The following is a 21,670-nucleotide window of genomic DNA, read 5'->3' on the forward strand; positions in this document are numbered from 1 at the left end:
AACCTGGCATATTAGTGTGTGCATTCTGCAACAGACATTCAGCTCCATTGTACTACTTAGAAGGGAATAAAAGGAAACCCTACTGTTTGAAATCCAGCGGAACATCCCCACAACAGAGCACAACTGTTCCCTCATGCATGAATGGGAAGGAGATGAAAGAAAAGATGGACTTCTGAGGTGCAGCAAAAAACAAAGACAACAAAAGTGCTGATCATGAGGGAATGACACAACTCATTGCCGCAAAAAGGATGAGAGAAAGGAGCTCAAACAATAGTGTAGACAGCTAAGTGACATGTAGAAGAATTGAAAAATCTACAGAAGTGCCTTTTCTCTCCACACTTGACGAGAAACAATTAAATGTTGGTACATCTGTCATAAAAAGGATAATTGAAACCTGTTACCGTCATTATGGACAGCAACTTAACTACCAAAACTGTAACTGTCCAATTAAATGTTGCCCCCTCTGTTATCTACACCACTTGCTAAAATGAAAAGCTTTGATTCCTCTGATAATTTGCCATGTCTGAATCTGTTATAAATTATATACTTGAACAGGCACATTCTAGAAGGTGCATATACACATACAGAGAGAGAGAGACTGGATAGAAGGACAGGCAAGGAACAAAACAGGCGAGTTCCAAGAACACAAGTTGCTTCTCTGCCAAATAGTTAAGGTTTTCATCAGAGAGCCCAAGAACAGGATAATCACCCCAAAAACTCATTAGACTTTGTTTACCCGTCCAGATGTCTACCAGCCTGCGAAAACAATGATGCTCTAAACTAATCTACTGACTGTTGCTACTTGCTTGAGAACATGCGGCGGCCAACTAAACTGAAGAGCAGTTATTGACCCTGTCAGGATACCTGATTAATGGATAAACGCTGTAATTGATTAGCAGAGAAGTGTGAATTAAAATGGAGAGTACAGCATCAATAATGAATCTCTGACAAAAGAGAGCTGACATAAAATGTAAAACGATTGCCTGCAGCTATATCTCATCAAAGACACACTTTTTCTTAAAAACAGAAGAAGGAGGGGGGGGAGAGATTTAGCCCAGGGTCCTGTCCTCTGCAGTTCTTTAGTCTTTTCTCTTGGTAATGATGCTGTGTGTTAAACCACCAGCAAAATGTTATGGGAACGACTCATCAATCCACCTTCATACTTCAAGCTATGTGAGGCAGTTAAATGACTCCATTATCCTCCCACTTCTTTATCCCTTCAAAGATACCCTAGACTTCCTTCATTTGTTCACCCTGAATTCCCTGCTATTATGTCGGCTGAGAACCGTAAATTTTGCATGCACCCAAGCACCCTGTTCTACAGGTTGTTGCAGCCGCTGCTGTAGGGAACAGGCCTGCCCAACTTTTGTGACGCACTGAGCCAAAAGCAAGTCAGCAGCAATATGTATTTACACGTGGCCCCCCTGGAACCCAACAGAGTTCCCTGATTTTGCAACTGTGGTTGCACCTTAGACCGAGGATATCCAGGTTTAAATCCCCACTCAACCACTAAGGATGCTGGGTGACATTGGCCGCTCCCAAGTCACTCTCTAGACGCCTAATCTGTTGTGAAAATAAGATTTGGCCTAAGGAAACAAGCATGGTGTCCCGGGCTCCTTAGCAAACTAAATAAATAAATAAAACAAATAAAACTGTTAAGCAGCTAGCAAGGAGCATATGTTTATATTACTTACTATTTAATGCACCTCATAAATGTATACCCCACTTTTTGAGCAACTTCCTCCACAAAGCACCTTACACTCTCCAATAAAAAACAACCCCAGCCAATGACAAAATGTAAAAGTAAATAATACAGTACAGCCAAAACAATAAGCCAGCATAAAAAGTGAAGTACAAATATAGAATTTAAAAATGTAATACAGATCATAAAAACAAGCAAGAAGTAAAACTGCAGAAGAAGTAAAGTTTCAGAAATATCATAGGATCGTTTGGAAAAATTTAAGAGAAAATTAAGTTTTTGACAGAAATAAGAAATTGTAACAATAAGCAAAAATTGTAACTACTGTATAAGCAAGAAATTCTGCTGGAGTTTTTTTAGCTCAGCTCTTAAGAATTACCACCTGGTCCCCAAGATAAAAACAGAACGTGTGTATGTGTTATTGAGAAAATCCCACTGAATTCAATAGGAACTCAATTCTAAGTTGACTTTTTAAAGACTGTGCTGTCAACCAATCATATTCAGGAAGAAATATGTGAGCAGGATATGATCAGTGGCGGCTGGTGCCCATTGGAACTGCTAAGGTAGAAGCAGGGAGGCCAACAGTAAAGGGAGTCAAAGACAATGACAGGCAGAACCCCAAAATTCTAGTTTTCTTCCCATCATCCTCTCTGCTAAGTTGAAGAGACAACATGGAGACTAAGGACGCTGACTCTGACAGCTAGGAGCCATTCGTTTATAAAATGCATAGCACCTTATTAAAAAATTGCTTGTTTTGCTTTTATATCCAAGAGGTACGTAAATTTTGTTAATAAAATATTTGAGCTCAACATTTGTGTCAAAGGATGCGGTAATTTTTGGCAATTCACCTTGATTGTAACATACTGGCATAAGAACTCTGTAACATCTTGCGTTTCGGTTGCAGTAGGGGTGAAACAGTCCAAAAGCACAACCTGTTAAGGAAGATGATCAAGGAGGTGACATTTCCTGTGGTTCTTCAAGCCGTTCAGCTAAAGAACGAACTTCACCTTCCCTAACAATGTTTGAAAGGACAGAAAAGGTGACTGGCACTAAGCACATTTCAGAAGCTCAAATGTGGGGGTATTCAACGCAAGAGAATAGTTTTATTAACTTGCTTTTAGAGGTTATAATTTTGTGAAACATAGAACCATGCATACAGGTATTACTGTATGGAACATGATTAACACACTTCATTAAGCTTATCAAATATTTAAAACCATATGTATTAGATCAATCCTACAAATGCATACATCTTTTAACCATTCTAATCTGCAACAAGATGTCCGTTGCAGTAAATGCTTTTAATTCTCAGTATGAAATATTGTCAGGTCAGCTTGCGACAGCAGTTAAAATTAACAAAAAGCACTGTAAGTGCAAGTTTAAAAGCAATAACAATATCAACAATAATAATGGACAACAACAATCACTCCTTTTGTATGCTGACAGGCCTTTGTAGCTGTTTGTTTGTTTGTTTGTTTGTTTGTTTGTTTAAAGTCACTTTAATTATTACCTCTCTTGTTTTAATAGCGTTTTACGTTTTAATGTTGTACACTGCCCTGGTAGGATATGGTGGAATAGAAATACTCTTATAAATAAAATAATATACAAGACAGGATAAACAGTTGCACAATGTTTTCAAATGTCACTGTAAATAAAATACAGTGAAAATGTAGTAGTTTAATAAGATAATTTTCTGTATTTAGCTTACCTAAAGGTTTTAGCAAATGAATAATTTAGCAAAAGATTTCACATCAGTTTGTATGATTATTAAATATGTAACGGCTACAGGGCAATGTGTATCCCAAAACCCCCCCCAAAAAACAAACAAACAGAAATTTCTGGCATAAACATTCAGCTTAAATCTATACACAGGAAAACCAGGGCAACCATCTTGTGGCAATGCAGATATGCTATTTGCTAGTTGCCATGATACGAAGAACCTGCATGGCACAAATGACAAAGGAATGCCTGCAGAACTATAGAATTACAGACATGTAGTGTCTGCATTTGAAGTGCCATTGAACAATCCACCACAAGATTCAATGCTATCCCATGATATAACCAATTTCTGACCCTTTTCGGCTGAGCCCCATTTTTTTACATGGCATATTTCACTAATGATATGCAGATCAATCTGTGTGTAAGAAAACCAGCAATACTAATCTTAACAAGAGCAGCAGCAACACATTTATATATAGGCTTGGATCCAAAGCTTTCTAGTAACTTCCAACCATTCAAGGTGCTCCAAGATTTCCACTGACTCTCCTCTACCTGAGAGTAGACACTTTGAAATTAAAGGACCTAAGTTACTCATGTCCATTCGTTTCAGTGGGTTTGCCAAGCAACACTGGATTCAATTCACTTAGCTTGACAAAGTGAGAAGGCATAAGTGTCAAGAAAAAGGTATAAGTTGAATCAAGGGTAAAAAGATAAAGTTGCAAGTCAGGTCATCCAATATTTTGGAAAGTAAAGGAAGTAGGAAACTAGGATGACAGGAAAACCAGAGGAATTTAGAGAAGAGTTTTGAAAAGGGGTACAATCCTTAGAGATTCAAATCTAAACATAGTTGATGAGGATGAAATTGTTTTTGTGCTAAACATATTTTCCCCCTCCACATAACCCTACTTTTGCTATCCTTCTCCTAATCTCTTCACACTTTCCAGAAAAATGGAATAATACATTATAAAATAAAACCATACATGCGGTATAAAGTATGACTTCTGTATAGTATAAAGTAGGGAAGTGAAGGAGTCCAAAAAGCAGCTGCTTAAAATTATATCATCATGTTTTCAAAAAAGATGTGTTAATTTCTAACAGTTTCAATGTATTCAAGAAAAGTCCTATTTAAACTATTCTCTATTATTTTTCGCTGCTGACTGAGAGTTCAGCATGATCACCAGAACAATTTTAAAGAATATTCTCTCTCTTAGCCATTGTTACAGATAGAAGCAGGAATTAAGCACAGTCTTTTTGGCAGCTGAACTTGGATCAAAAAGACATTCATAACTCCTGCAGGGTTTTGCTTTCTTGGGTCAAGGCAACTTTCACAAGGCTTCTTTCTATCCTTTACCTTTTTTCATAGACGATTATATCCCTGGTTAAAATCCAGACATTTACTGCCAGACAAGAACAAATTACTTTGACCGGGGACACTCCTGAAGGTAAAATTCTTCAGCAGCAGGTGGGTCTGACCCACAACCTTTGCCTGAGCTCTCTGGTTCATTAACTTGTAATTTCTCATACCAAAAGTGAAATATTTCCCCTCTGACTTGCAGACTGATGTATTTATTCAGATTGGGAACAGTATACCAGAACAGGGATGGCCAATATGGCGTCCTTCAGATGTTGTCAGACTCCCAACTCCTATCAGCCCCATCAAGCATGGCCCAAGGTCAGGGATGATGGGAGTTGTCTAGCAAAAACTGTAGGGTACTACATTGGGTATCCCTGTCTCACTGGTACATGTTTTCCTGGTGTCTAAAATACAACTGGGTTGCCATATGTCCAGAATTTCCAGAATTTCCTGGACATATCCGGAATACTGCAGTCGGAAGCAGTGTCCAAGCGGAAATTGCTAAAATGTCTTGGGAAATCGGACATTTTGGCCAAAACGAAATACAAGGAAAGGGAGGTGGCTAACTCAACCTGACATGACTAAATGATGCTCCTGATTCTCAGACTGAGGCCCCCAGGAGGATGCTTCTCAGTCCAGAAGGATTTCCTGATCTAGTCTAATGTCATGACTCACCTCAAGAAGCAAAGAAGCCACAGACATTGGTAAAAATTGGTAGAGAAGGTAGCAAGTCTACCCAACCTCATAAAAGTAAAGGACGGTTAAGTCCAGTCAAAGGCGACTATGAGGTTATGGTGCTCACCTCACTTTTCAGGCCAAGGGAGCTGGCGTTTGTCCGCAGACAGCTTTCTGGGTCATGTGCCCAGCATGACTAAACTGCTTCTGGCACAACAGGACACTGTGACGGAAGCCAGAGTGCAAGGAAAACACCATTTACCTTCCCGCCAGAGCCGTACCTATTTATCTACTTGCACTGGCGTGCCTTCGAATTGCTAGGTTGGCAGGAGCTGGGACAGAGCAATGGAAGCTCACTCCATCACGGTCCAGGGATTTGAACCGCCAACCTTCCAATCAGCAAGCCCAAGAGGCTCAGTGGTTTAGACCACAGCACCACCCATTCCCAACCAAGCACATAACATCCCTATTTCCATTTTGCATTGGGGCGGGGGTCTCTTTCTCCTTCCTTCATCCCAATGGACCACGTGAGAGTCTACTGCAATTTGCATTTGAATTCCAAAGAACTAGTGTTAAAGGAACAAAGGAAGCATGGATTTATCCAGTCACTCAACAGTGAAGGAATTCAATTGGCAATTTAGTCAGACTTTCTAGTATGGTGTCAGAGCAATGATTCCCTAATGGTGTGTCATGGGTGCTAAGCCAGTTTGTTGGCAATGTGTGATGTATGAAGCTACTTATTGTAAATCATATGAGACTCACGGTAGCTGAAAAGAAAGTTCAATTTGACAGGAGGCCTCAAACATTGTAGGTTACATAACCTCCAACATTTCTCCAATGAAAAGAGGGATGTCCTATTCCATCAGCATCAACATCATCTTCATCATTTTTATTTATTTATACCCCACCCATCTGACTGCATTGCCCCAGCCACTCTGGACAGCTTCCAGTATATATAAAACCATAATAAAACATTAACAAACTTCCCTATGCAGGGCTGCCTTCAGGTATCTTCTAAAGGTTGTATAGTTACTTATCTCATGGCTCGGGGGTCACATAACTCCATACACTCCAACATTTCTCCAATGAGAACAGGGACATCCTAAGGAAAAACAGGACATTCCGGGATCAGATCAGAAACCAGGACGGCTTCTATCAATCCGGGATTGTCCCTGGAAAATAAGGACAATTGGAGGGTCTGAGGTTAGACAGGGCACTCCTTTGGTGAATGTCCATTAAGCAGAAATAGGGAAGCATATTGAAGATACTTGATAATAGGGTGACCAGGTGCAAAAGAAGGCATTGTTTCTTTACAGCTATGTAAAATTATTATTATTATTAATATACCGCCCTATATCCGGGGGTCTCAGGGCGGTTCACAAAGCAGACTATTTCATGGTCAAACCTGGGCATATGTGATTGGCTCTCCCAATTTTTCTTTTAATTTAAATGCAATCATGGGACACTCTGGTTTTGACTGGAGGACAGGTGAATTAACCCTTTCCCCCTCCGTTCACAGTACACCTGTATGGTATCTCCCTGCATTAGTGTATTAGTAGCTTCAGGGTGGGGGGTGCAGTTTTGATTGGGAAAACGGGATAACCACAACCCTCCCACAGCACCATTGCTTCAGTGAAAAGCAGAGCGTCCACAGCTGCTTTTCAGTTCAACCCACAAAAAAACATGCACCAAATAATTTGGGGGTGTTCTGCTCATGGATCCCCAGGGGTCTAATGGGGCTTCTCAGATGTGCTGCTTATTCCTAAAGGCTGAGGAAAGCTGCTGTACTCGTTGCCACCCCTTCTTCTGCACAATGGGATGGAAGAAATCAAGCAGAGGTTGAACAGTCATCGGTTGGGGATGCCTAGTTCTAGATTTCCTTCACCAAGTGGATTTGGATTTCCTGCACCAAATCAATAATTTTATGACTATCATAAGAGCTCTGCCTTCCTTTGTACCCAGTCACCCTACTTGTGTGACTCCCAGCCAATGTCTCCCACTTTCCAGTTGAAGAACTGCTTTGTTTTAATTTTTACGATGCACTTAAAAAAACACCCCTAGATCGTAGGGTTTGCCTCAACTGGTGATAAATCTTAACCTTCCTAGCATGGAAATATTATACCCAGACTTTTGTTATATGCTTTATCTTCTCCTTTTTCCTAAACTGAACACCACTGGCTTGAGAGCAAAAACTTCCTCCAATATACACACATAAGGAATCAATTAGCTTGCAAAAACATGGCAGAACCACATTTGATTTCTTTTCTTCCAGATAAGTAGAAAGCTTTAATGACAGTCACATATAAGGAATAATAAAGTGTATTTATAGCATTGCATGGGCCCTTGACATAATTGTTGTTTAGAGCGGCATGTAATGTGGTCATGCGAAAGATTGGTTTCACTTTTTGTGGGGGTTTTGTGGTTACAATATCCATGTCTTTGGATCATAACATGTAATCTGATCAATGATCTGATATACATTCCCAAAACCAGAAGGGAGAAAAACTGCTTGCCTTTGGTTATATATATATATATTTAAAAAATATTAAGTAAACCTTTCAGCAGTTTCACTCGTTTCAATTTTTTAAAAAAGGTTAGAAGCTATCACAACAATTTCTTATAATTAAGTGATTACTGGTTATTTCTTATTTTTAGTTTGAATGCTATCAAAAACTACATCTCATACCTCAAATTCTTCTTTTATTAACTTGGAAGCAAGTTGCGCTGGTGGTTTTGACCAATGAAACATCCAGTAAACATGCTTAGGATTGAAATCCTCTATATCTAAGTTTGCATCTGTTATCTTGTTCTGCAGCATGATATGTAACTCCCCCCTCCAAGAAAAACCCACCCTGGGCTATTTAAAATGAGGTCCTGCCAATTTCCTCGCTTTTCCCAAGATAAGCAGAGTTTAAGACATAACAAGATGGGTCAGTCTCAGTAGCTTTGGAGTATTTGGAGTCTGCCAAGCCATAGGCAAGTGCTATCTTATTCCCAAGTGTTACCTATGCAGATGTTTCAAAGTGACCTGCTTTGCTCCAGCAATTATGTAGCACAACTGTGCAGTCCAGATACAGCTTCCAGATGGGCATGTTGAGATCCTTTTCTGCTATTAAATATGGACCATTTCTGATTATCAGCCAACACCATTGTGAAAGATGTTGTGAAATCTGCAAGCAAGGAAAACCTGGCGGACGACATCTTTCAAATACAAGCAAAGTCAATAAAACCTGAGTTCCGTAAACATTTCTGCAAAATCAGTCACCATAGCTATCAAATTATATTTTGATAGGTTTGAGTTATTTATTTCATTTATTAAATTTGTATAGAACCCTCCCTCCAAAGATCACAGGGTGGTTCACAACATTAAAGTGCAAAATGCAAAAACATTTGAGATTTATAATTCTATTTTTAAAAAGCTTCAGATTCAATGTATATATTTTCACGATAGATAACACTCATAAATCTTCATGGTAACCTTTGAAACCAGACATGAGGAACTTGTGGTCCTCCAGATGTTGGGACTCCCAACACCCATCAGCCCCAGTTAGTGTGCCAGTGGTCAGAGATGATGGGTGCTGTAGTCCAAATTTTGCAGGGTCACAGATTCCTCGTACTTGCTATAATCAGATGGTTCATATCCACCAGGAATCAAAACTGGGAAGCTCTGTTGACATAATGGGTAAAGATGGAAGCTAAGATGGGGGCTTCTGATTAGATGATCTTAAAACCATTAAAATAAATAAATACTCAAACTGAACAGCATGGAATTTTGCTTTCATGAATTTTTTTTCCGCTTTGGTAATCTTATTTTGGAAAATGTCTGAGCACTTCGAGACTAAGTAAGTGAACTTGATAGGTGCATGGTGTATGGAAAAAAGAATATAATGATGTCAGTGTCCCCTTATTCCTATGCTAGGAATTGGGGCAGTTGCTTTATCACTAATTCGCTCCACTAAGATGCATTTCCTCCATTAAGACAGATTTGCACATAAAGACCCCAATTCAGATAAAGTTAGTTACATTATGTCCCCTTTAAATGAAGAGGAAACCAGCAGACTCCATTACAGAAGCTGATGGAGGCTTCTCGACTGGTAGTTGAAAACTATTTATTCAAATTTCTGTCATATATTACAATTGGAAACCACACGTTTCAGTATGGAGAACTCCCTGTTTTGGATTCCAGTTGCTTTTGTTTATTCCCATTCTCCTCAGTTTTCTGTCCCCCCCCCAAAAAAAAAAATTCCAAGCCCACTAAACATGCTGGGGGTTTTTTTGGAAATTTTCCTCTGAAATATTTCCTTTACTTCTGGAAACCTCAAAAGTTCCCCAAGCCCCCCCGATATTCTTGTGCACGGCATTTTGACAACAATAGGACTGTCATTCACAGTAGGAACATCAGATACAGGGGGAATGATAGCAGAATTTAGGCTAGGTTGCCATATAGTCTCCCCTCATTCTATTACCGTATTTTTCCGTGTATAAGACAATATTTTCCACCAAATTTTTTAATTTTAAGATTGGGGGTCATCTTATACAGCGGTACCTCTGGTTACAAACGGGATGTGCTCCGGAGGCCCAGCTGTATCCCGAAGATTTCGTAAACGGAGGATTGCTTCTGCACACACGAATGGCAAACCCACTTCCGGATTTGCTGCGTTCACAACCCGAAGATCATGTTACCCGAAGGTAACGTAACCCGAGGGTCCACTGTACACGGAATGTTGCAATTAAATAAATACATGCCTCCCCTCACTGTTGGCCTCACGACAAACCCTGATCTGGTACTCCCCCCAGCAGCCCCCACTCTGGACATTGTCCCTTCCACCCGGTTCCCTCAGCCGCCTCCTGGCTACCCAGACCCCCCCATTCCCCAAGTGCACTCACTCAGGCAGCTCTGACAGTCGCAGATCCTCGCAGCGGCGGAGGAATCCACTCTGGCGCCAGGGGCGGGGTGAGCCACCCATAGGGACGGGGCACACCGTGGGGCCTCCGGAGTATGCCTGCCTCCTCCCACTCAACTGTTAGATTTCTGTTATGCCACTGTGCAGTTTTTGGAGTCACAAGACTCTGTTTACATTCCAGACTGTTGGAAGTCTCACGGGACGCGGGAGTCGGATGTTGATGTTACTGGTTTCCTGTTTCTTTGTGCTAGTTGTTCACTGCCTCTCACAGAGAGCAGATGCATATTCTTTTCTGTCCTGTGTAGTTAGAAATAAACGTAGCGATGTAGCACATATTTTTCTCTCCTGCTGCTGCTGTTTGGATACTCTGCGTAATGGGAGCGTGCCTGAAGCCTCATGAAAGGCTTAGGTCGTAAATCACCGTTGGAGCAGAGGTCGATGGATTCCGAAGATACGACAAGGAGGAGAGCTATTACAGCTCGGTCGTACGCAAGCTCTGACATCAACCACCCTACAGTTGGGTGGAGGGAGGCAGCGGGCAGACTGTTTGGGCCCAAGGGGCAGAGTGCAGTTCGCTCCCCTGGATGTTTGAGAGTAGAGCAGAAAAATGCAATTTGATGTCTGCAGCATACGAATTCCCTCTTAAAGGGTTCTTTAGCTATGATTCTTGCATTGAGGCGCCGACCAGTTCCCAGCCGTCGGGGACACGCTCTCATTTCAGCTCAGCTGCCCGGCTCCGCATCAGTGCCGCTACCGCTCCAGTTCTTATACTGCACGTTATAATAGTGCTGACTAGCCCAAAAATAATAATAAAATTATCTACTTGTAATTACGATACTAATGTTGTTCTGTTTGATGTCTAAATATATGGTACTAAATATAACAGTGTTTTGAATATTTAATAAAATATCAAAGTTGTTCAGTTTGGTGTTTAAAATATTTATTTCTTAATTTTGGGCTCAAAAAATAGGGGCCGTCTTATACATGGGGGTGTCTTATACACGGAAAAATACGGCATTTAAGCACCTCCTTTCCTCAAAAATAAATACAATAAATTGCAGTCATATTATACACGACAATTTTGGAGAAAAGCCCACAGAACTCTTTTCAGAAAACATGCATTGGATTGCATTGTGAGTGTAGCAGAGCAAACTACACTGTAATGCTAAATGTGTTTCTTTGTGTGATTCTTTTGGGAAATGCAAACAGCAGCTGCCGAAGCCCAAATCAGGACTGAGATGGGGCTGTTTAACCCTTTCTCCCCTGCCATTAAAGGTAAAGGGACCCCTGACCACTAGGTCCAGTCGTGACCGACTCCGGGGTTGCGGCGCTCATCTCGCTTCATTGGCAGAGGGAGCCGGCGTACAGCTTCCGGGTCATGTGGCCAGCATGACTAAGCCGCTTCTGGCGAACCAGAGCAGTGCACGGAAACGCTGTTTATCTTCCCGCCGGAGTGGTACCTATTTATCTACTTGTACTTTGACATTACCCTAATAAAAAATCCACTTCTCAATGCTGCCCTTTGTACTGGCAGGGGAGAAACATCACAGCACTTGGCCTTAAGAGTCTGAGATGTGAACCTGGAAGCCCTTGAAACAAATTTCACCTAGACCGTGAATTTATTAGGTAGTCTTAAACAACCCGTTATCACTCAACCTTCCTCAACCTACTGACCGACCCTATAAGAGTTGTAGGTATTAACATACGCAACATGAAAGCACTAAATCATAAACAATACATATCAATATCTTTTACACAGTATCCAATCATCTCCATAGCTGAGCAAGGTAAGAGCCATTTAAAAACTGGGTGAATTTGAATATTTTATCACCGTACAAAGGCGCCGTGTTAATTAAAGTCACATATTGCTCTTCTGCAGCACGCTTTCATCAGCGCAGAAACACAGAGGCTTCTAAAATGCCAGTTTCAGAGACCATCAGGGTTATTTTCTGAGTGGCACGTTTCTAAACAGTTAATCACTGATTTGAATATATGTCAACACATTCTGCTGGAGTGCTATAAAACGTGTCAACAGCAAAAAGAAAAAAAAATAAGAAAAAAATTGGTGACACACTTGGGACACAGAGTTTTTGTGCTGACACACCGTAATATAATTTTGTTGAAAAAAATATCATCTGTTTAGCTATAAGCAACAATTAATATTTTCAGTCATAAATACAGTGTTTTAAATAACACCTACAGAAGCAAAAACACACCCAAAGTACTATTTAATCTTACTTTCATTGCCTTTCTGGCCCTGCCGATTTAAAAATTCCTAAAATGCAGCACGCAATAAATTTTGCAATTAGGAGAAAAACGTGAGCTATCAATATTTATTTCCCCTTTCCTCAGTTAATAAAATTACTTAACTCTAAACCTCTAAGTGAAAAGAAATCCTGGGAGCACTGCGAGCCTCAGAGGATTAATTTCGCTTCCATGAAATGACATTTTATTCCCGAATCATTTAACCTCTGACTTTTCATAACTAGACATTCAGCCCTTGAACTGTGATTTAGTGACGCGACTCAAAGGTGGCAGAACAGTCCTGTCATGTATGTGATATTAACAGCTTTCTCTTCCACCTTCCCACGCAAGTTGATGATGAAGACCTGATGGCTGAAACTTAGTTTTTAATTATTTTTTAAGGAAAGTTTTTTACATCCCACAATGGATTATTGGAATTTCCTTGTAGAATCAGCTTATAGGAACCCTAAAATATGCACAAATTACATCTGCACATGTTTGTTGTCCCATTACTGTTATACTGCTCCCTTTCTTTCATCTTCTCCCTGTGTTATAGTCAATGTTTTAGGGCAGGGGCCTGTCCTTCTTAAATTTCATTTTGCTTATCTTACTCGGTGAAGTTCCATAGACATGGATACCCCTATATAAATACTAAATAATTCTTGTTCTGTTTTAACAAGGGTAAAATAAATATGTAAAACACAACAACGATGCAAAATCATCCGTATTCATTGGCCGGCACCACTTATTTAACCACTAAAAACGCAAAAAACATATCAACCCAATCAGCTAGGAAAATACAACATCATTCACCTTGGGGTCCCTAATTTCAGGTCCCCCCCAGCCTGTCTCACTTCATTTTAAATACAGTGGTACCTCCGGTTGCGGACGGGATCCGTTCCAGAGCTCTTGTCGGATCCCGAGGTTTCCGCAACCAGTGGGACCACTTCTGCACATGCGTGCGCGGCAAAACACTTCCGGGTTTGCCGCTTTCGCAATCTGAATTTTACATTACCTAAGGGTAACGTAAGGACAGATCGTGAAGCTGAGGCTCCAATACTTTGGCCACCTCATGAGAAGAGAAGACTCCCTGGAAAAGACCCTGATGTTGGGAAAGATGGAGGGCACAAGGAGAAGGGGACGACAGAGGACGAGATGGTTGGATAGTGTTCTCGAAGCTACCAGCATGAGTTTGACCAAACTGCGGGAGGCAGTGGAAGACAGGAGTGCCTGGCGTGCTCTGGTCCATGGGGTCACGAAGAGTCGGACACGACTAAAAGACTAAACAACAACAACGTAAGCCAAGGTGCTACTGTAATAGTTGCATCCAAACCACTAAATCCACCTCTGTATCATGTGACTATTTCAGTCCTCAATGTTTGATCTCCCTCGGCAGAACACCCATAAAATGCCCTGAACCAATTAGTCAGGTTGATTTGTCAATCTCTTATCCCGCCCACTTTGACACTGGTTTGTATCCAAAAGCAGGCCCTCCAAGTGTCCCTATATTCCAGGGACAGTCCCGGACTTACAGACGACGTCCTGGTTTCTGATTTGATCTTGGAACGTCCTGTTTTTCCTTAGGACGTCCCTATTTTCACTGGAGAAATGTTGGAGGGTATGGAGTTATGCAACCTCCGGGCCAAGAAGGTAAGTTCTGTATAGTTTTATTATGTTTTTATATATGTTAGAAACCACCCAGAGTGGCTGGGACAATCCTTTTTTTTTTTTTTTTTTTTTTGCATTTTGAAGAAAACTTTATTAAATTCAGTTATATATACAATGTATTCGAAGTTTATCCTTTCTTATACAGTTTGAACTTCCTTCAGCGGTATTGACATTCATTCGCATTTAAATCTTCATATCACATTTCCTCTTTTATATTGCCATTCGTACCTCCTTTAAATATTATTTCAGCTTAAACAATACTTGTTGACCCTTCACACAGCCTCTTTGAACCCCACTAACGTTGTATTTACTGAACATTTATTTTCCAGGTAACTTACAAATTTTCCCCAATCTTCAATAAACGTCTGATCTTTTAAATATCTTATTTTCCCTGTTAATTTATCTAACTCGGCATATTCTGTTAGTTTTGTTCTCCATTCTGCCACCGTTGGGATTTCTTCCTGTTTCCATCTCTGAGCTATCACAATTCTAGCTGCCGTAACCGCATATTGGAAGAGTTTATAATCCTTTTTCCTAATGTCCTTTCCAATGATGCAAAGTAAGAAGGCCTCTGGTTTTTTCACAAAGGTGTAACCTAACATCTTTTTTAATTCATTATATATTTCTTCCCAGAAATTTTTAACCTTTTTACACTTCCACCATTGATGGTAGAAGGTCCCCTCCTTTTGTTTGCATTTCCAGCATTTGTTATCTACTTTAAACATCTTGCCCAATTTCACGGGTGTAATATACCACCTGTATTGCATCTTCATCACATTTTCCTTAAGTAACATACAGGCCGTAAATTTTATATTTACTTTCCAGAGCCTTTCCCAGTCTTCCATTAATATATTGTGCCCGAGATCTCTTGCCCATTCCACCATCACTGACTTCACCTCCTCATCCTTCGTATGCCACTCTAGTAGTATTTTATACATTTTGGAAAGATTCTTAACTACACTACTTACTATCTCCTTTTGAAATGTAGATTCTTTTTCCTCATATCCCCTTTCTTTCATCTCCAACTTAAAAAATTCGTTTATCTGAAAGTAGTGAAGCCAGCCCTGAGTAAATGATTTTATCTGGTCATAAGGTTTTACTTTCCACTTTCCCCCTTCCTTTATAACCATATCTTCAAGCTTCCCCCACTTTTCTTCCATATTAACTTTTTTAACACTCATTAACTCTTGTAGGGAAAGCCAGTGTGGTGTTTTCGGCTCTAATATGTTCTTATATCTGTCCCAGACCTCTATTAGTGGACCCTTAAAAATGTGACTGGTAAACCCCTTATGAACCCTCTTTTTGTCCTTCCATAGGTACGCATGGAGTGGCTGGGACAATCCAGTTGGATGGGCGGGGTATAAATAATGAAATTATTATGATTATGGTTATAGAACAGGACAACCCTATTTTTATTGGAGAAATCTTGGGAGGGTATGCAACGGTGGTTTTGCCTTAGCAGGAAGTGTTTTAAGGCACCCACTTTTCACTGATCTGGCCCTCTGTGCTATTATCTTGTTTTGATGGTTCCTCGAGCTTCAGGGGCAGGTTCAGGAGGGCAGAGACATGGGGCTTAAGCAAGTACAGTGGTTCTTCGGGCTACATACCCTTCAGGTTACATATGCTTCAGGTTACAGACTCCGCTAACCCAGAAATAGTGCTTCAGGTTAAGACGTTTGCTTCAGGATGAGAACAGAAATTGTGCTTCGGCAGCGCAGCAGCAGCAAGAGGCCCCATTAGCTAAAGTGGTGCTTCAGGTTAAGAACAGTTTCAAGTTAAGTGCAGACCTCCGGAACAAATTAAGTAGCGTATTTTTCGCCCTATAGGACGCACTTTTTCCCCTCCAAAAATGAAGGGGAAATCTGGGTGCGTCCTATGGGGCGAATGCAGGCTTTTGCTGAAGCTTGGAGAGCGAGAGGGGTCGGTGCACACCGACCCCTCTCGCTCTCCAGGCTTCAGGAAGACATCCGAAGCCTAGGCAGCCCTGCGGGAGTTCCCGCAGGGCTGTCTAGGCTGTGGATAGCAGCCTGCTTCCCAGAGCGCCGGGCGCGCTGAAAGCAGAGCGCCTGGCGCTTCGGGAACACATCTGCAGCCTAGGCTAGCAGCCTGCCGCCCGACGCGAGAGGCACCCTGAAGCAGAGCGCCCCTCGTGCCGGGCAGACATCTGCAGCGTGGGGAGCCCTGCAGGAGTTCCCCGCAGGGCTCCCCACGCTGCGGATAGCAGCCTGCCACCCGGCGCGCAGGGCGCCCTGAAGCAGAGCGCCCCGCGCGCCGGGCAGACATCGGCCAGCCCCACAAGCTCGGGGGACAGCAGGGAGGCGCAGCGCCGCCATCCCGCTGTTCCTCGACCTGGTTCAGTTTCCCGACCTGGTTTTTTTTTTGGGGGGGGGAATAAAGAAAAAAAAATCCTTTATTTCCCCCTCCCCCCAAAAAAACTAGGTGCGTCCTATGGGACAGAGCGTCCTATGGGACGAAAAATATGGTACTTAACCCGAGGTACCACTGAAGCTGGGAAATCAGCAAAAACTGGCTGCCCAGACTTTTTTAATCAGAACTACTTTCTGCTAAGACACAGAGCCATCATAGATACAACCCACTGTTTCCCCATTTCCTTTCCCTGGGATTTGTATTCCTTGCTCTTTCTATGTCTGTTTATTGCATGTAACCACCAAATTTAATCCTTGCTCAGTGTCTTCTTTCAAACATGTACACCTTCATTGTGATACAATGGACTGATACCACCTATGCAAGGCTGTACAGTCATCCTGTTTGTTTTTCTTGAAATTAATTCTTCTATTGCCGTTTTGGCCACAGCAGTTCTAACAAATGGCAAATCTTTCAGGTTTTTTTTACTGGATATTCAACTGGTCAGTTGTGAATTCTTCACTTCCTGCATTCTCTCCTGACTGGGCCACAGGGCTTCGTATTCTCCCCACCTTCCACCATTTCTGGGAGAAGTGAACAAATGAAGCAAGTGTTTTACCTCACAACGTCGCGGAGTATGACTTTGGTTTGTTTCCAGCTCCCCTCAGCAAACCCACCGAACTAGATTGTGTTAACATAGCAATTTAGATAAAGCAACGGACTTTGGTGAGGAAAACTGTGGTTGCTTGAACTGAAGTGGAACCAGGGATGCCAACTTGAATAAAATATTGCGAGAGGAGGCAGGCAAGCCCCACCCTACGTAATCGATCACATGATGCAGTGCGCACACACCATTTTAATGGCAATGCCAATCAACTTTTTGGGGGGACTGGCCCCCTCAAATATTTTATTTGGGGAGAAGAAATGGAATGTCAGCCCCTAGGAGTTGGCTCCTATGAGTGGAACTATAAATTAATTTTCCCTTTTTGTTGAGTAGTTGCAGGAGGTATGCTCTGAAATGAATCACTTTGGGAAAGATCCAATACTTTAAATGGGAACCTTGAGGGCTTATTCCCTCAAGAGAAACACTTTGGGGACCACATGCTGACTGTGGGACAGGCCAGGGCTATAAGCATACACTTTTCACCGTCCCTAAATCCAGTGCTATTTTTCTAGAAAAAGTGGTCTGGAACTCACCATGAACATCTCCTTCGTGCTATTAGAATGGCCATGGCGCACACCTGAGGGGGGCCGGAACTGAGTTTTGTTGAGTTCTGGCTGAAAAAAATGTCCTGACTAAATCCATAGTCTCTTTAGCTGTACAGTGGTACCTCGGGTTACATACGCTTCAGGTTACATACGCTTCAGGTTACAGACTCCATTAACCCAGAAATAGTGCTTCAGGTTAAGAACTTTGCTTCAGGATGAGAACAGAAATTGTGCTCTGGTGGTGCAGCAGCAGGAGGAGGCTCCATTACCTAAAGTGGTGCTTCAGGTTAAGAACAGTTTCAGGTTAAGAACGGACCTCTGGAACGAATTAAGTACTTAACCCGAGGTACCACTGTATTCAGGCATTCACCTGAACAGTGTAAGAGCTAGATGGGGCCAGAGCAAAGACGCATGCACAAGCTCCTTAGATCCTTGCATTATTTACAATGAACTTGTAAAGGCTGTTTTTTCAATGTGCTTAGAAACTGTCCCATTGATTGAAACCCTCTGATAAACCAGGGTTCCTGCTTCCAGGGAGATTGTAAAGCGTGCTGATTTGAACACATTTGGAAAACCCCTCCAGACCTTTGCACTAACTGCATGAAGATCTGAAGAGCAGTCAACATGACCGGAGAAGCTAAGGCCGGTGGGGGCTTGTGTATACCCTCCAACATTTCTCTGATGAAAATAGAGACGTCCTGAGAAAAAAAAAAGGATCAAATCAGAAACCGGGATGGCTTCTTTAAATAGGGGCACTTGGGGGGTCTGTAATGTATTGGTGCCCCTGGCCCCCAATTTAAATCTTCACATGTTCATGCAAATGACTGCACACAGCTTTTATCTCTTAAGAAGCTTGAGAGCAAGTAAGTGTGGGTGCTGCAATGATCTTAACAGATCTTTCTTAAATTCATCCATCAATCCATCCTCACACTTCATCTACTCATACACCCCCACACCCTTCTTTCCATCTTTTCTCTTTCACCCCAATTCAGCAATTCAGCTTAGGGAACTATTATTGCAAGTGGGAGCTTTCCCCCATTATGCTTGAATGCTATGATGTAGGAGACGGGCTCATGGGGATGAGAGAACGTGGTAAGGTTATAAACTATTGCGTGATCCTGTGAGCTACAACAGGTACATATTTTGCATATATCCTACCTTCTCTTGGGACGCAGGTGGCGCTGTGGGTTAAACCACAGAGCCTAGGACTTGCCGATCAGAAGGTCGGCGGTTCGAATCCCTGCGATGGGCTGAGCTCCCGTTGCTCGGTCCCTGCTCCTGCCAACCTAGCAGTTCGAAAGCACGTCAAAGTGCAAGTAGATAAATAGGTACCACTCTGGCGGGAAGGTAAAAGCCGTTTCCGTGCGCTGCTCTGGTTCGCCAGAAGTGGCTTAGTCATGCTGGCCACATGACCCAGAAGCTGTACGCCAGCTCCCTCGACCAATAAAGCGAGATGAGCACCGCAACCCCAGAGTCGGCCACAACTGGACCTAATGGTCAGGGGTCCGTTTACCTTTACCTTCTCTTAGCATCCCTGCATGCAGGCCAAGAACAAGGGCAGCATCCAACTGAACAGCTCCACTAGCGCAAGCACCTTGGGCTCCTCCCTCTCCTCTTCCTGCACACCTCTCCTAAAGCTCTTGCGAGTTTCCCTCCAGCCCTCTGGAGCAGATTTTGGGGGAACACAGGGAGAGGAGAGTGAGAGGAAGTTACCTTGTGCAGGCCAATGTGCTAACACTAGCAGAACTGTTTAGCTGAATGCTGCCTAAGATCTTTCCCTGCTGCACGCATAGGCATCTTTCAATTAATTAACTAAAACCGAGTCAAAACCAGTGCTGAAATTACAGTTGCGGAAAGACCAGCAGTTACTATGCTCCCCGCATGTCAAGGCAGAAACAACCAATTGCAAAACATGATCTCAGTTACTATGCTCACATTATGGGGTGTTTCCCACCCCCCACTTACACAGATTTCACTTCCATGCAGGAAAATATATGTTCAATGTCTATACATACAGAGACCATAATCCCACTGTCTAAAATTAGATCATAAGACTTTGGTACCTGGCCTAATAATATTAATAGTAATAATGAAAACAAGATGTGTGAAAAAGGGACACAAGTCATTTTTGCTGCATGCATGTGTGATGGAAAGACATAATCACCGTATTTTTTACTCTATAAGACGCACTTTTCCCGTCCTAAAAAGTAAGGGGAAATGTGTGTGCATCTTATGGGGCGAATGCAGGCGGGAGGCTCTGCTCAGCGCTCCCTTTAAAGAGCCGCGTGGAGCATGTGTGCAGCTCTTTTTTTAAAAAAACATTTTTTATTAACAGGCCAATCATATCACATTATTTCAATATCACATTAATTCCAAATTATACAGCCAAATTTTGTTGGGGGTACCCATACATCAAGCTCCGGACGAGAATCCAAACATCACTTCTATTACTGCTTTAATTAAACAGTTCTATCCAGATAGCCTCTTTTTTACTTTCTTCATCTTCTTGTTGTTGTCATATATTCCTTTCTTTGCGATCTCTGATAATACATGTGTGCAGCTCTTTGGGGCTCTTTAAAGGGAGCGCAGTCTTGGGGGAGCCTTAGCCACACACAGCCTCTCCCGGGCAGGGGATGAAGGCTCCCCTTGACCGGAAGATGCTGCACGCGGCTATCCCATAAGCCAGGACAGCCAGCGGGATCGCTGTGCTGTGATCCCGCTGGCTGTCCTGGCTTCTTGCTTAGCCGCGCACAGCCTCCCCAGCCCGGGAGAGGCTGTGCGCGGCTATCCCATAAGCCAGGACAGCAAGTGGGATTGCTGTGCGGCTATCCCATAAGCCAGGACAGCAAGTGGGATTGCTGTCCTGGCTTCTGGGATTCAGAATCCCCCCCCCCTTGTTTTCCTCTTCCAAAAACTAGGTGCGTTTTATGGTCTGGTGTGTCTTATAGAGCGAAAAATACGGTAGCTATTTACCTCTGGGTTGCCTCTGGTCAAGGAGTTGCTCGGCCTCTTCTGGCACCAGTTTGGCTATCCAGGTAGCATTCTAATTTCCATGACAAACTAGATTTCCCTACAACAAACTAGGTTTTCCCTGTGGTTACGAGATGACTGTTCTGTTTCTCTCTAATTCAACATACTTTGACTCTTACGGAGCAACCACAACTTTTATGGAATGCAACTATCTTGTGATATATCCCCCTCCCAATAAGCTGACAAACATGAAATCAAAGAATCACGTACAAATCAGATTGAAGAGCAGAAGCAGCAATCCCCAGTTGCACTGATTATCATAAAAGGTAATAATGTTTGGTGTGTATGTGGGACATTAAAACAAACAAAAAACAAAAAAAAACCCCAAACTCTTAAAATGTGTTTAATTAAAGGGAGATCCTCACAGCATGAAATGGGGGCACGTGTTCCTGGAAAAGCAATTTTAATTTTATAGCATGCTCTTAACTAATTACAACATCAAGCTTGGGAGTTGCGGTTAGAAAAAGAGACATGGGAGAGATGGCTGTACTCAGAAGAGAAATTATGTTTGCACATGGAACTGTGTGTGTGTGGTGGTGGTGGGGTGTGAGTGGAAATCTTGGGCGAACACAAATGTGCTAAGTGAACACTTCCACAGCGATGCTGTTCGATGGATGGCTGTATGGATGCTCAGTGGATGACACTTTGCCCCTTGCTTCATGGCGGAAGCATGGAAAAATGACGGCCATCTGTTGTTATATTTGCAGAGATCCCCATCCTTTATCACCAGGAAATTAATATCAATGCCGCTCCTGTGGAAGCTACAAGAAACTGATTGTTTGGATTAGGCGTTTTCAAGGAAGC

The 21,670-nt window shown here is 42.3% G+C and overlaps 2 protein-coding genes across 6 annotated transcripts in view; one reads left to right on the plus strand and one right to left on the minus strand.

Moving 5' to 3' along the window:
* CLYBL (citramalyl-CoA lyase) overlaps window positions 1–21,670 on the minus strand; it is a 193,916-nt gene that overhangs the window by 100,927 nt on the left and 71,319 nt on the right. The window lies entirely within an intron of this gene.
* The window catches only part of LOC309339858 (uncharacterized protein), a 45,956-nt gene that overhangs the window by 4,494 nt on the left and 19,792 nt on the right, over window positions 1–21,670 (plus strand). The window contains exons 3-4 of one of the 4 annotated variants that reach the window (XR_014155575.1): window positions 2,604–2,738; window positions 4,782–4,928. Coding sequence is in view for 1 of the 4 variants with exons in the window: in XM_081858388.1 (XP_081714514.1) it covers window positions 4,782–4,860 (79 nt within the window). In the remaining 3 variants the exon portion in view is untranslated. Of the gene's footprint in view, window positions 1–2,603; window positions 2,739–4,781; window positions 4,929–21,670 lie in introns of those variants that run through there. The other 3 variants (XR_014155576.1, XR_014155577.1, XM_081858388.1) reach the window with 3 other exon arrangements.

This window comes from Podarcis erhardii (assembly GCF_964252035.2).
Source record: "Podarcis erhardii genome assembly, chromosome: 4".
Lineage (NCBI taxonomy): Eukaryota > Metazoa > Chordata > Lepidosauria > Squamata > Lacertidae > Podarcis > Podarcis erhardii.